We start from the raw sequence: 11,509 nt of genomic DNA, 5'->3' as shown, positions 1-11,509 counted from the left end.
CACACACACACACACATAGATACTATTATGCATTATTGTATATCTTACTATATTGAATTCATTTGCAATATCATATATAACATTCTCTAGGAAAATACTTTCCTCTTTAAACTATGGTCTTTGACATAAATGTTGACAATAACTTTGTAAAATGTTAAATCTTAACAAGTAAGATGTACAACCTATAATCCTAATGTTATCTCCTATAAATTATTATATCAAATAAAAATATTGTGAAGGTATTATAAAAAATATCATACACTCTCATGAACTCATCATAAATAGTTTAACATTTTACTAGTGAAATAAGGAACACATTACTCTATATTTTGAGTTACCACTTGGAAAAGAAATTTGTATTATTGCTCATAGAAACTTATTATCTTGGAAAGGGTGTGAGAAGTTCTTTAAAAATTCCTCTAAAAAATGAGAGGTTATATGTTATTTTGGCAATAGTGAAGTCATTACATTATTGTATGACAAAGCATTTGTATATTAGTTTTTTTATAACACAAGGGTTATCCATATATTTAAATATTTTAAACATTGTTGAAAATTATTTAATTATAATTTATCTCTTATAACACTATGTACATCCTTTTTATATAGAGCAATGTTGAATGACTACCCTCATAGCAAGATTTTTGGGCTTGGATTTTAGGTTTATCAATATTATGTTTTGTTGTGCAAGATTTATAGATGTTTGTATATTTTGAAGCTAAATATGTAGATTATAATATATTTTCTTTGATGGTACTGAAAACATATTTTATTAAAAATAAATATTGAGTGGAGTAAATGTAGCTTGCCTCTTTGTTTAAAATTTTACATGAATACTCTTTATATGTTAAGAGAAATGGGAGAAACAATAATCTTTATCTATATTATTACTATCTACCCACAAGTATATTTTGTTGTATCATATTCTTTTATGGTACTAATCCTTGACATTTTTCATGTTTTACTTATTTATATTGTGTATCTCCCATTAGAATAAATCAAATGTACCAAGGATTAACATTTTTTGATATATTAAGGTGTATAAATTTTATCAATTATTAAATAAATTCACTTTCATGTTCTCTATTTAGTTTTCATTTGATGTAAATATTCAATTAAATGAAAATGCATATCAATGTTGGGGAGCAATGAGATTTTATAGGATGATATGGTTAATATCTCATGAGGGATATCTCTTAGTCTTAGGTTCTTAGTCAAGGAGTTTTCAACATAACACACATAATCTGATATAAGATTAGTTTATATGTATATAAAATTTAAATTTCAAAATGAACAAACTATTAAATAAATAAGTAAAATTACATTTTCCACCATTCTTTGAAACCCTTTTCTCTTAGTCAAAGAGTTAATGGGGAATGTGCTTGACATCATGCCCTAGGCATAAAAGATATCACTTAGTCCTTGGAAATTATTATAGGACATTTCAATCTAATGCTCATCAAAATATTTCAAGAGAATGAAAATTGCATTTAAATTTTGTATTCAAGTGAATAAAGATCTAAATGTTAGTCATTTCCATGTTTTTATAAAACCTATTTCATTGTCTTAGAATACTATTTATAGTGGATTCTAATTGTCAACAAAAGAGTGAACCTTGTGTTTGCCAATTGCAATATGGCATGAGTCCCTTCAATGAAATCTCACTTTAGAAGAAAGATTAATGCCTTCTATGTGTTTTCTCATTTAGATGAAATAAATTCTACAACTAAATTCAATAAATAAATTAATAAATAAATAATAATTTGGGTTCTTCATGTGGCCATAAAGACCTTGACCAAACCTATCTAGCCATGCTAAACAAAGAAACAAACCATGCATGGATGCCAACACATTACTATCAATTTATTATGGACAACACATCACATAGTGATAGCCATACTCAATGCAAAAAGGTTTTATGTTTGAAAACCATGTACCAATTATTTCATGACTAAATATTAACTAGATGGATAAATGTTGTCAAGACTGACAAGATGGATATACAAAAGATCGCAAAGTTAAAATTAATAATGTTCTTCTCTATTCCTTAAGCTATTTAGTCTCATCAGCATTCAAATGATAATGTTTTTTCATCCCTTATCCACCCTATACTTTAAGTTTACATTTTGTCCTTTAAAATATATACATGCTGAAAATGATGCCAAAAGTGACCTGCAATTATAAAGAGTGGAACAACTTACATCATACCATCAATCAAGTAGTGTGTTGGAGAGGAGGGGCTCAACAACAACTTTGACAGGGTTACAATGGGGCAAGTCCTCTTAATTGTAAAAAGAATCTTAACTCATTTTCAATTCATATTTACATGAGAACAATCTTTTATTAAATGATATGTGAGGATTGATGTCAATATGATTTTTAAAAGTTTTAATTTCTTGCTTAACGACTTAACTATACTTTATCAACTCTTTGATTACGCCGTAGGCGTTCCCTATATGAGAAGGAAAACTTCAAATAGGAGATCAACGACTGACATTTCAGGGTAGACATTGACGACCATGTAATTTGTTTCAGCCCTACACATATCAAAGGAGCAATTTAAAACTATTTGACTCTATCACAATAAATGATTTGACCAATAAAGTGTTTGATGCCTGCTCAGGTGGCCCGAGCTCTAATTACGTATTTCACACCATTCCAGTCATTTTCAGTGACAGGGTAAAGGTTGTGGATATTGGGTGGACGATGTTCTATAAATTGTTGAATTTGAATTTGATGGGCGATATGATCTTTAGCACAAACGTTTATGATCCCCGCTATCTGGGCTCTGCGAGGCTCAAAGATACAATGTGCGAAATGATGAAGCTTGGCGGGGTGCCCAATTTGGTTGACCATTTCGAGTTTCTTGGATTGTCCCGTGAAATGGGTAAGCATTTAAAACCCATGTATGAATGAATCACGCGCCACAGGTGGCCAAATCGGTGAGAGTGAGGACTTCGAAAAGGGCTTTCTTGATGTTTTCTTTAGTGATGGAATTGTCAATTTAATAAAACTTCATATTTCTCTCATCTTCAATTGTTGTTTTCTGGTTTCAGCAATTGTTTATTGCAAGGATACCCATAAGACCACAACAACAGTAGAATGGGTTGTGGCAGAATTCATTTCTAAATCGAAAAAATTAAAATGGGTTGTGGGACAATTGGCTCTTGAATTCTGCCCATCATCATCATGAGCGTCCGAGGAGGGCAAATAAGAACAGAAAATGATGAGAGACAGAACAGTGACTAGTACAACAAGAGATGCAATTCTGTTATTTGCCGCAACCTGCCGCACCTTCTTGAATTCAAACATTGACACGCCCATTACATTTCTCAAACTGAGATCTTTTGCTAGAAAATGTGAATGCTTTTCTATGCAAATTAAGATAGGTATAATCATCGTTTTCAATTGAATGCCGAATTGCAATCGAACTCTGAAATTTGAAATGAATGATGGGCGTTTTTCATCTGCTGATATATTTAAATGTCACCGCCATTGCTGCCGCCAAGAACACGGGTGAGGGAGCAGTTGGGTAATCAAGGCATGCTCCTCAACGGCAAAACATGGGAGGAATTGTGATTTATGTTGGCAGGAGTAATTGCTCCCACCGTCCACAGCCGTACAACAGTCCACCGTCCAGCCCAACTCAGCGGTCCACAATCAAAGAACTCTCCAGCACCGTCCACAATAAATTGCAGACAACTTAGCCGTCCAGCCCACCGTTCAGTCCACAAAAGAACAGTCCATATTTAATACATTATAACATGTGTAAAATGTATTTTGTATTCAAGAAAGTTCTTAGATCTCTATAAATAGAGGCATTATGTAAAGATTTGAGTATCAGATGTTTATCTGATCATGGTGGATCAGTAGAGCCCATTTTGGGTTTCTCATGGTGGATCATGAGTGGATGGAATGCTGTAGCATTCTAAGGACTTTTAGCATTCTATGGATTTGTAATAGAGCTTAGTTATGTTAATGAGTATGAAGTGTTGTAGCACAACTTGACATCTTTGTGTTTTGCTTATTGATTTGACTGTTTATCATTGCATTCATGTTTGTCTTTGATCCACTTTGTCCACCTCCTTCAAGTGGTATCAGAGCTAATGGGAGATGATCCTAGAGATCTTGGAGAGCTTGAGAAGTTTAGAATTGTTGAAGAGTGTTGTGGCAACGTAGCCCAATAGGCAATGGCATTTGAAGTTATCTTCTGCAAGAATAAAGAGAAGAACAAGTCAAGAGATTGCTATGAGAAACAAAGAAGCTGTGAAAAGAAAGAAGTCAAAGTTGAAGTGTGCGTTAGAAACATATGGAGCATCTTTGTGCAAGCGGGAGTGCCAAAGAATGCATACACATGACATGGAAGATATTGATCATAGAAATTTTTATTATGTTTGTGTTTGAAATATGTGTGTTAATTGTTATGCATTAGTTGTTAAAGTTAAGTTGGTTATCTTAGGTGTAACATGTTGAATAAAACGTGAGATGGTGTGCTAAAGCTCGTTGTCATAGTGCAAAGGTCTCTGTGTGTGCTGATTTGGAGTTTAAGTGTTGGAATCTGGATGAGAAAATATTTAAGGCTTTGTCATATCAAATGTGGTCATGTAATAGTAGATTGTTGAATTGATATCCCCCAATCAAGTGATGAAAATTGAATTAGTAATGATTGTTAATGGGCTATGTGAATGTATGGGGTGCATTATCGGTTGTGCCCAACACCCTAAAAGTTTTTGGTTTGACATATTGATGAACCGTGTATGTGAAAAGAATTCCTATAGAACTAGCGAGTACAGCAGTTGGGCACCCATGTATCTCGGTAGATGGATTTCTTTTTATATGGATTCAATAATTAGTTTGATGCAGATACAAAAGAGAAAGGCCCAAAGTGATGATAGTTTCCTTGTAGTGATGATTCATGGTCAGTCGAACCAATGAATGCTTGGTTTGTAAACCATTGTAGTGCAAAGTTTATGGTGATCTTGAAACCATCTGTGTGATATTTGTGGAGTTCGTGGTGAGCTTGGAACCACTTCAGAATTGCATTGGTTAGGGGTAAGCCGTAAAATCCGAAGTAATTATAATGAGGAAAAACAATATAAATGCAGTAGCATTAGTGACAAAAATTAAGGGGGAGTGTTGACAGGAGTAATTTCTCCCACCGTCCACAGCCGTACAACAATCCACCGTCCAGCCCAACTCAGCCGTCCACAATCAAAGAACTCTCCAGCACCGTCCACAATAAATTGCAGACAACTTAGCCGTCCAGCCCACAAAATAACAGTCCATATTTAATATATTATAACATGTGTAAAATGTATTTTGTATTCAAGAAAGTTCTTAGATCTCTATAAATAGAGGCATTATGTAAAGATTTGAGTATCAAATGTTTATCTGATCATGGTGGATCAGTAGAGCTCATTTTGGGTTTCTCATGGTGGATCATGAGTGGATGGAATGCTGTAGCATTCTAAGGACATGTAGCATTCTATGGATTTGTAATAGATTTTAGTTATGTTAATGAGTATGAAGTGATGTAGCACAACTTGACATCTTTGTGTTTTGCTTATTGATTTGAATGTTTATCATTGCATTCAGGTTTGTCTTTGATCCACTCTATCCACCTCCTTCAATTTAATGGAGAAAACATTTTCTGATTGTTGTTTTGCTGCTTCCCTAAACCATAATAGGTATTCTATCTTTTCACAGCGTGAAAAATTGTATGTTTTCGTTGTATGAGAAGAGAGTGGGTAAATTGCTCCCTGGTAAGTGGAGCATGTTGGGCAAGATAAAACAAGTAGAGACGACACAAGAATCGGTCATAAGAATAACTGTAAACGGAAACAAGGTGTTGTTGGTTCGTTGCAGGCAGAAAGTGGAAAAGTCTTATTTAGATCATCTGGCTTATGATGATTATGATCTTCATTCAGTCATGAAAGAGATAAAACAATTAGAGATGACACAAGAACCGGTCATAAGCGTAACTGTAAACAGAAACAAGGCGTTGTTGGTTGGTTGCAGCCAGAAAGTGGAAAAGTCTTATTTAGATCATATGGCTTATGATGATTATGATCTTCATTCAGCCATGAAAGAGATAAAACAATTAGAGACGACACAAGAACTGGTCATAAGCATAACTGTAAATAGAAACAAGTCGTTGTTCGTTGCAGCTAGAAAGTGGAAGAGTCTTATTTAGATCATCTGGCTTATGATGATTATGATCTTCATTTAGCCATGAAAGAGATAAAACAAGTAGAGACGACACAAGAACCGGTCATAAGCGTAACTGTAAACAGAAACAAGGCGTTGTTGGTTGCAGCCAGAAAGTGGAAAATTTTTATTTAGATCATCTGGCTTATGATGATTATGATCTTCATTCAGCCATGAAAGAGACATTCCGGCTGCACCCGCCTAGTCCTTTGTTGCTTCCTCGCAAAGCAGATAGGTCATCTGAGATTGGGGGGTTTGTGATTGTTACCCATTATCTAAGTTTTAATAAAATTTTACCTTGAACTTTGATTCTTAGGTTGGGGTTCCATGGAGGGGCTTCCTATAAAATAGAGCAGAAGTTGTTTGCTATGGAATATTCTAAAGCTAGTGGTCCCATGATTTATGCTGTTCAAAATTATAGCTCTGAAATTTAAGGAAGATATGTATTTAAAATAAGTTGAAAATTTAAATTCCCTCTAAAACTACATTTAATTAAAATCTAGAATTTAGATTATTGACAAGTGGCAAAAAGCATTCCTAAGCTGGTGGGGCTATTTCCAGTCCCACCCCTTTTTCACCCGGTTCCTAAAAATCCAGGGCTTCTACCTTTCATTAGAAGATTTTAAATAATCTTGTAGCAAAATTATATTTTGTTCATGAGACCACCCACTTCCTAGAAAATAGAGCTTAAGCCCCCCTCATGGGACCACACCCTTAGTATCATCATGAATTCATCTCTAATAAACCCTTGGGGAGCACCATTTCTATGGGCAACGACTAAACTATGGACAGATTTAAACTGTTTTGTTAATTTCAAACTCAAAATATTTTTTTAATTCCAAACTTTTTTCTACTTCAGAGATTTGTAACTTTGTCATTTTAATTTTTTTAATGAAAGTCAGTTGGAAATATAAATAATTTTTCCAATTTCTTTTATTTTAATCTTTATTTTTCAAATAAATTAGCAAGTGCTGAAAATATAACATTAATAAAATAATTGTGAGTTGATTATATATATATATATATATATATATATATATATATATATATATATATATATATATATATATATATATATATATATATATAATTCTTATTACACTTCTATTAAAAATAAATCACAATCATTACATTATAGCTAGAGTATTTTAAATAATATTTTAAAAAATAAATATACTTATTTTTAAATTTATATATTTAAATATGTTTAATAATAGATTATGTAATTAAATTTTGAAAAATATTACATACAATCTAATAGAATTACTAAGTTATAGTTCATATAGATTAGCAAAATTCTTTGAGGCTTTGGAATGTTCTATCAATTGAGATATAGAAAGGTAGTAACGAGTGAGATAGAAAGAGGTAAGGAGTTGGTAATAGAGAGGAAGAAAAATACAGATGGAGATGGATATGGAGGAGATATGTATACAACACAATAAGGGATATATAGAGATAGAGGAGAAAGGGATAGATATAGATTGTAGGAAAAAAAAAATTCAAACAGAGAGATGGACAAATTGTGTGTGTGTGTGTGTGTATGAGAGAGAGAGAGAGAGAGAGAGAAAGAGAGAGAGGGAAGATAAAACTATAGAAGTAAAAGTAATAGAAAAAAACATAGAAGAGGGATAAATAGAGATGGGAAGATACAGGTAGAGATGAATAGAGAATGAGAGGATGGAAAAAAAATAGATTGAGAGGTAAAGATAGAAAGGGACTTCAGAGATACAAAGCAAGAGATGGAGGAGGGTGAGAGAGAGGCTTATTTACCTTTCATATTTCTATGGCGTACCTATTGCACACTAAGGTGCGATTGCGACTAATATGTTAAAATAAAGAAAGATAAGATACATGGTAAATCAAGTATTAATTATGTTTCACTCTAAAACAGTAATCTACGAAGGTAAAACTAAATCTATACCTACAGTAATATTATTATTCGGAAGTTCGTTTAATTTCTTGTAGTTGTACCATTCTGAAAATCTTGTTTTACAACTTTGTAAGTGCATTGAGGTCTTCCTAGTCAAATTCTTAAAATAAAAAAAGAAAGTTATTGCAGAATTTCGAGTCATACACGTACAAAAAAGACAAGTAATCATATAGAGTTAAATAATATTGGAAAGTATATCCTATCGAGCCCCTTCTCTAACACGCCTCGCTGGCGTAGAACATTGTGTATCCGTCCTCCTCCACAACCCCCCCGAATTTTAAAGTCTTCTATGGGTCTTTGTCGTTTGTCCTAGCGGCGAGTTATCCAAAACATTTTTCATTTAATGTTTAGGCTTTTCATACGTCGACAAAGATGTCGACGTGACCTGCTTGCCATCGAAAGCCCTTCATAACTAGCGCATCCCCTGGTCTAAGACCCTGTGAAAACAGATCATCTAATGGCCAATTCTTGTCAGTCTCTACCCGCTCTCCTTTTATATTGCTTCGTTGCCTCTTTCCTTTCATTCACGCACTCATCGAGTGTTAGCTTTAACTTCCCTCCTGTTGAAATGATGCCACATTTGTAGAGGACCTTCCAGGAGGCATGCTGCAGCTTACCAAAAATGAAGCATCAGGAACGTTAAACGGCAGTTATGGCTGGGCATTTTATAGCAAAGCTATACCGCTATGGGGCAGCTCCTCTGGGACTCTGGCTAATTTTTCTACCCATTTCCAATTCGTTATTGAAACGAACAACAATGTTTACGATAACCATGGAGACGGACTTGCGTTGTTCTTGGCACCTTTCGAGTTGCAGCCACCAGAGAACGCTTATGGCGGAGGCTTCGGCCTCTTCAGTGACGAAAACTATAGGGGGTCATTATATTCGATGGTTGCAGTGGAGTTTGACATTTTCAACAACGAAATGGATGCCGACAACAATCATGTGGGGATCGATATGTTATTATAGAATATTAGTTTATGTATTTTTTAATTTAAAAATTTCTAGATTATCATTTAATATTATGATTCTTGTATTATTGTTGTGCATGGAACAATGGATGTTACTTTATTAAAAAATCATAAAAATTTTAATTAAAATTAAAGAAGTTAAAAATTTATGATTTTTTAATAAAGTAACATTCATTATTCCATGCACAACAATAATGCACAAATCATAATATTAAATGATAATCTATAAAAATTTAAATTAAAAAATACATAAAATTTCAAAAAAATTGTTAAATTATTTCCACAATCCATGATATTATGTTCAAGCTTCTGAGTGAGATTGTGTGAAATGCTAATAAAAATCTCATACAATCTCACCGAGAAGCTTGAACATAATAATATATAGATATAATTTTAACATTTTAACATATCATTATATAGATATGTTAAAACTATATAGATATAATTTTTAACATTTAACATATCACTATAACTAAGATGTTAATTTATTAAAACATCATAAATGTTTAATTTTTTTAAAAAGATCATTATATATATATATAGTAGAATCAATTTATATTCAAGTAAAAATTATTAATCTATAAGAAATACATTTATTTGTTTATTTTTAAAGATTAAAAAAAGCTATAAGTAGAAAAAACTTAAGAATTATTAATAATAGAAATTTATCATAAAATTTTTTTAAAAACTTAGACTTTTTAAACATAAATAAACTTTTTCAAAATTAATTAACAGCACTGACAAAAGTCAAAAGCCTGCACTATACACAGAGCTGGACGGACGATGCAAGCATGGGACATGAGCATGGCAAGGGAGGCATCCAGGCAGTCGAATCGGCTGCCTGGGTAGCTGTTGCCGGCTGATACACCGTAACCTTGTGCGGCTGTTCAGATGGTGCCATCAAAAGTGATAGTTACTTCTTGTCTACGAATACTTGCCAAATGAGAGTCTCGATAAACACATTTTTGTGGAAGAGGAGGATACTCTGAATTGGGACCGAAGATATAGTATCGCCTGTGACATAGCGTCTGCTCTTGTTTATCTCCACGAAGATTGGGATAAGCGTGTCGTTCATCGAGATGTCAAGGCGAGCAACGTAATGTTGGATTCCAATTTTAATGCCAAGTTGGGAGATTTTGGTTTGGCGAGACTGATGGAGCGTGACCAGGCTGCTTCCCATACGATGGTGGTGGCCGACACGGGGCGGTATGTAGCTCCATAGTGTTACATAACTGGGAAGACCAGTCCAGAGGCTGACGTGTACAGCTTTGGGGCAGTTACTCTGGAAATCGCCTATGGAAGGCGGCCGGTTGATCACAGCCTGGAAGAACACAATTGCAGAGTGGTAGAGTTGGTTTGGGATCTGTATGGAAAGGGAAAAGTCCTGGATGCGGCGGATGAGAAACTTGGTGGAAATTACAATGCAGAGGACATGGAGTGGCTGATGGTTGTTGGGCTGCTGTGCTCTAATCTGGATTCAACGTCAAGACCTAAAATGAGAGACATGATCAAGATAATGAAAAGTGAGACTCCACTACCTCAGGTTCCTTTGGATTTGCCTGTAGCTCTGTACAGCCAACATATTCCAAATCAAATGAGTTCAGGCTTGTTGACCTCTGTGATTCTTTCTCTCCCGGGTGTTGTTGAACCCATTGTATCGTCGAGTTCTCCGATCGTCAGGGCAACTGTTTTGTTGTCTTATGACTGCAAATAGCTTTGTACAACTGTGGTCGAGTCGTCTACTTTTCACGTCTAATCTTATCAATTCATTATCAAATGGAAGTGGGTATCTTCAATGGAAATTTCTGTCTAAGATTAGAATAAAACTAGTATTTGCATCGTAAGGGTCAAGTTCAAAGTTTTATATATTTTAAATAATAATATTATTGTAATATTGATATCAAAAGTTTGACCATTAATTTTTTTACATATTTTAAATAATATTTTTGTGATACTGATATCAAAAGTTTGATCAATAATTATATATATGTATATATATATGAGCATATGTATTTCATGCTCCTCTATCACAATCTTAATATTTTTTGTTATCTAATAATATGTTCACATAGAATTACTCATTTTCACTTACTTGAAAGCAACCATTTAGCATTAAGTGTGGAGATGCCTTTATCAATAGGGCCCTAAAATTATATGATATTGTAATATTCTAAAGGGAACAAGGGAATCTATTACACATTTGTTAAGAATTAATTTGTACTTTAAAATTTAAATTATTTTCAAGTAATTGTACTAATTTTTGAAAAATGAACATTTTAATAAACAAATCAATAATACATCTAGTTTAAACACATCATACAAATTTAAAAATGTTGCTATGTACACTAAAGCATGCATTTGTAATAATGTCATGTTGCAGACCCAGGTTTAGGCAAACAAG

The 11,509-nt window shown here is 33.5% G+C and overlaps 1 protein-coding gene across 1 annotated transcript; it reads left to right on the top strand.

Annotated features, from left to right (window-relative positions):
* Positions 1–8,740: 8,740 nt before the first annotated feature.
* LOC149558969 (L-type lectin-domain containing receptor kinase IX.1-like) lies at positions 8,741–10,822 on the top strand. Its single transcript, XM_089831173.1, has 4 exons — positions 8,741–9,082; positions 9,879–9,953; positions 10,022–10,314; positions 10,375–10,822. The coding sequence occupies exons 1-4, from the start codon at positions 8,741–8,743 to the stop codon at positions 10,820–10,822; spliced, it is 1,158 nt and encodes a 385-aa protein (XP_089687299.1).
* Positions 10,823–11,509: the final 687 nt, after the last annotated feature.

This window comes from Cupressus sempervirens, chromosome 5, assembly GCF_028749045.1.
Source record: "Cupressus sempervirens isolate cs-2001-9-10 chromosome 5, ASM2874904v1, whole genome shotgun sequence".
Taxonomy (NCBI): Eukaryota; Viridiplantae; Streptophyta; class Pinopsida; order Cupressales; family Cupressaceae; genus Cupressus; species Cupressus sempervirens.
Note: the sequence above shows the minus strand (reverse complement) of the source record. Positions and strands in the feature narration are given on the sequence as shown.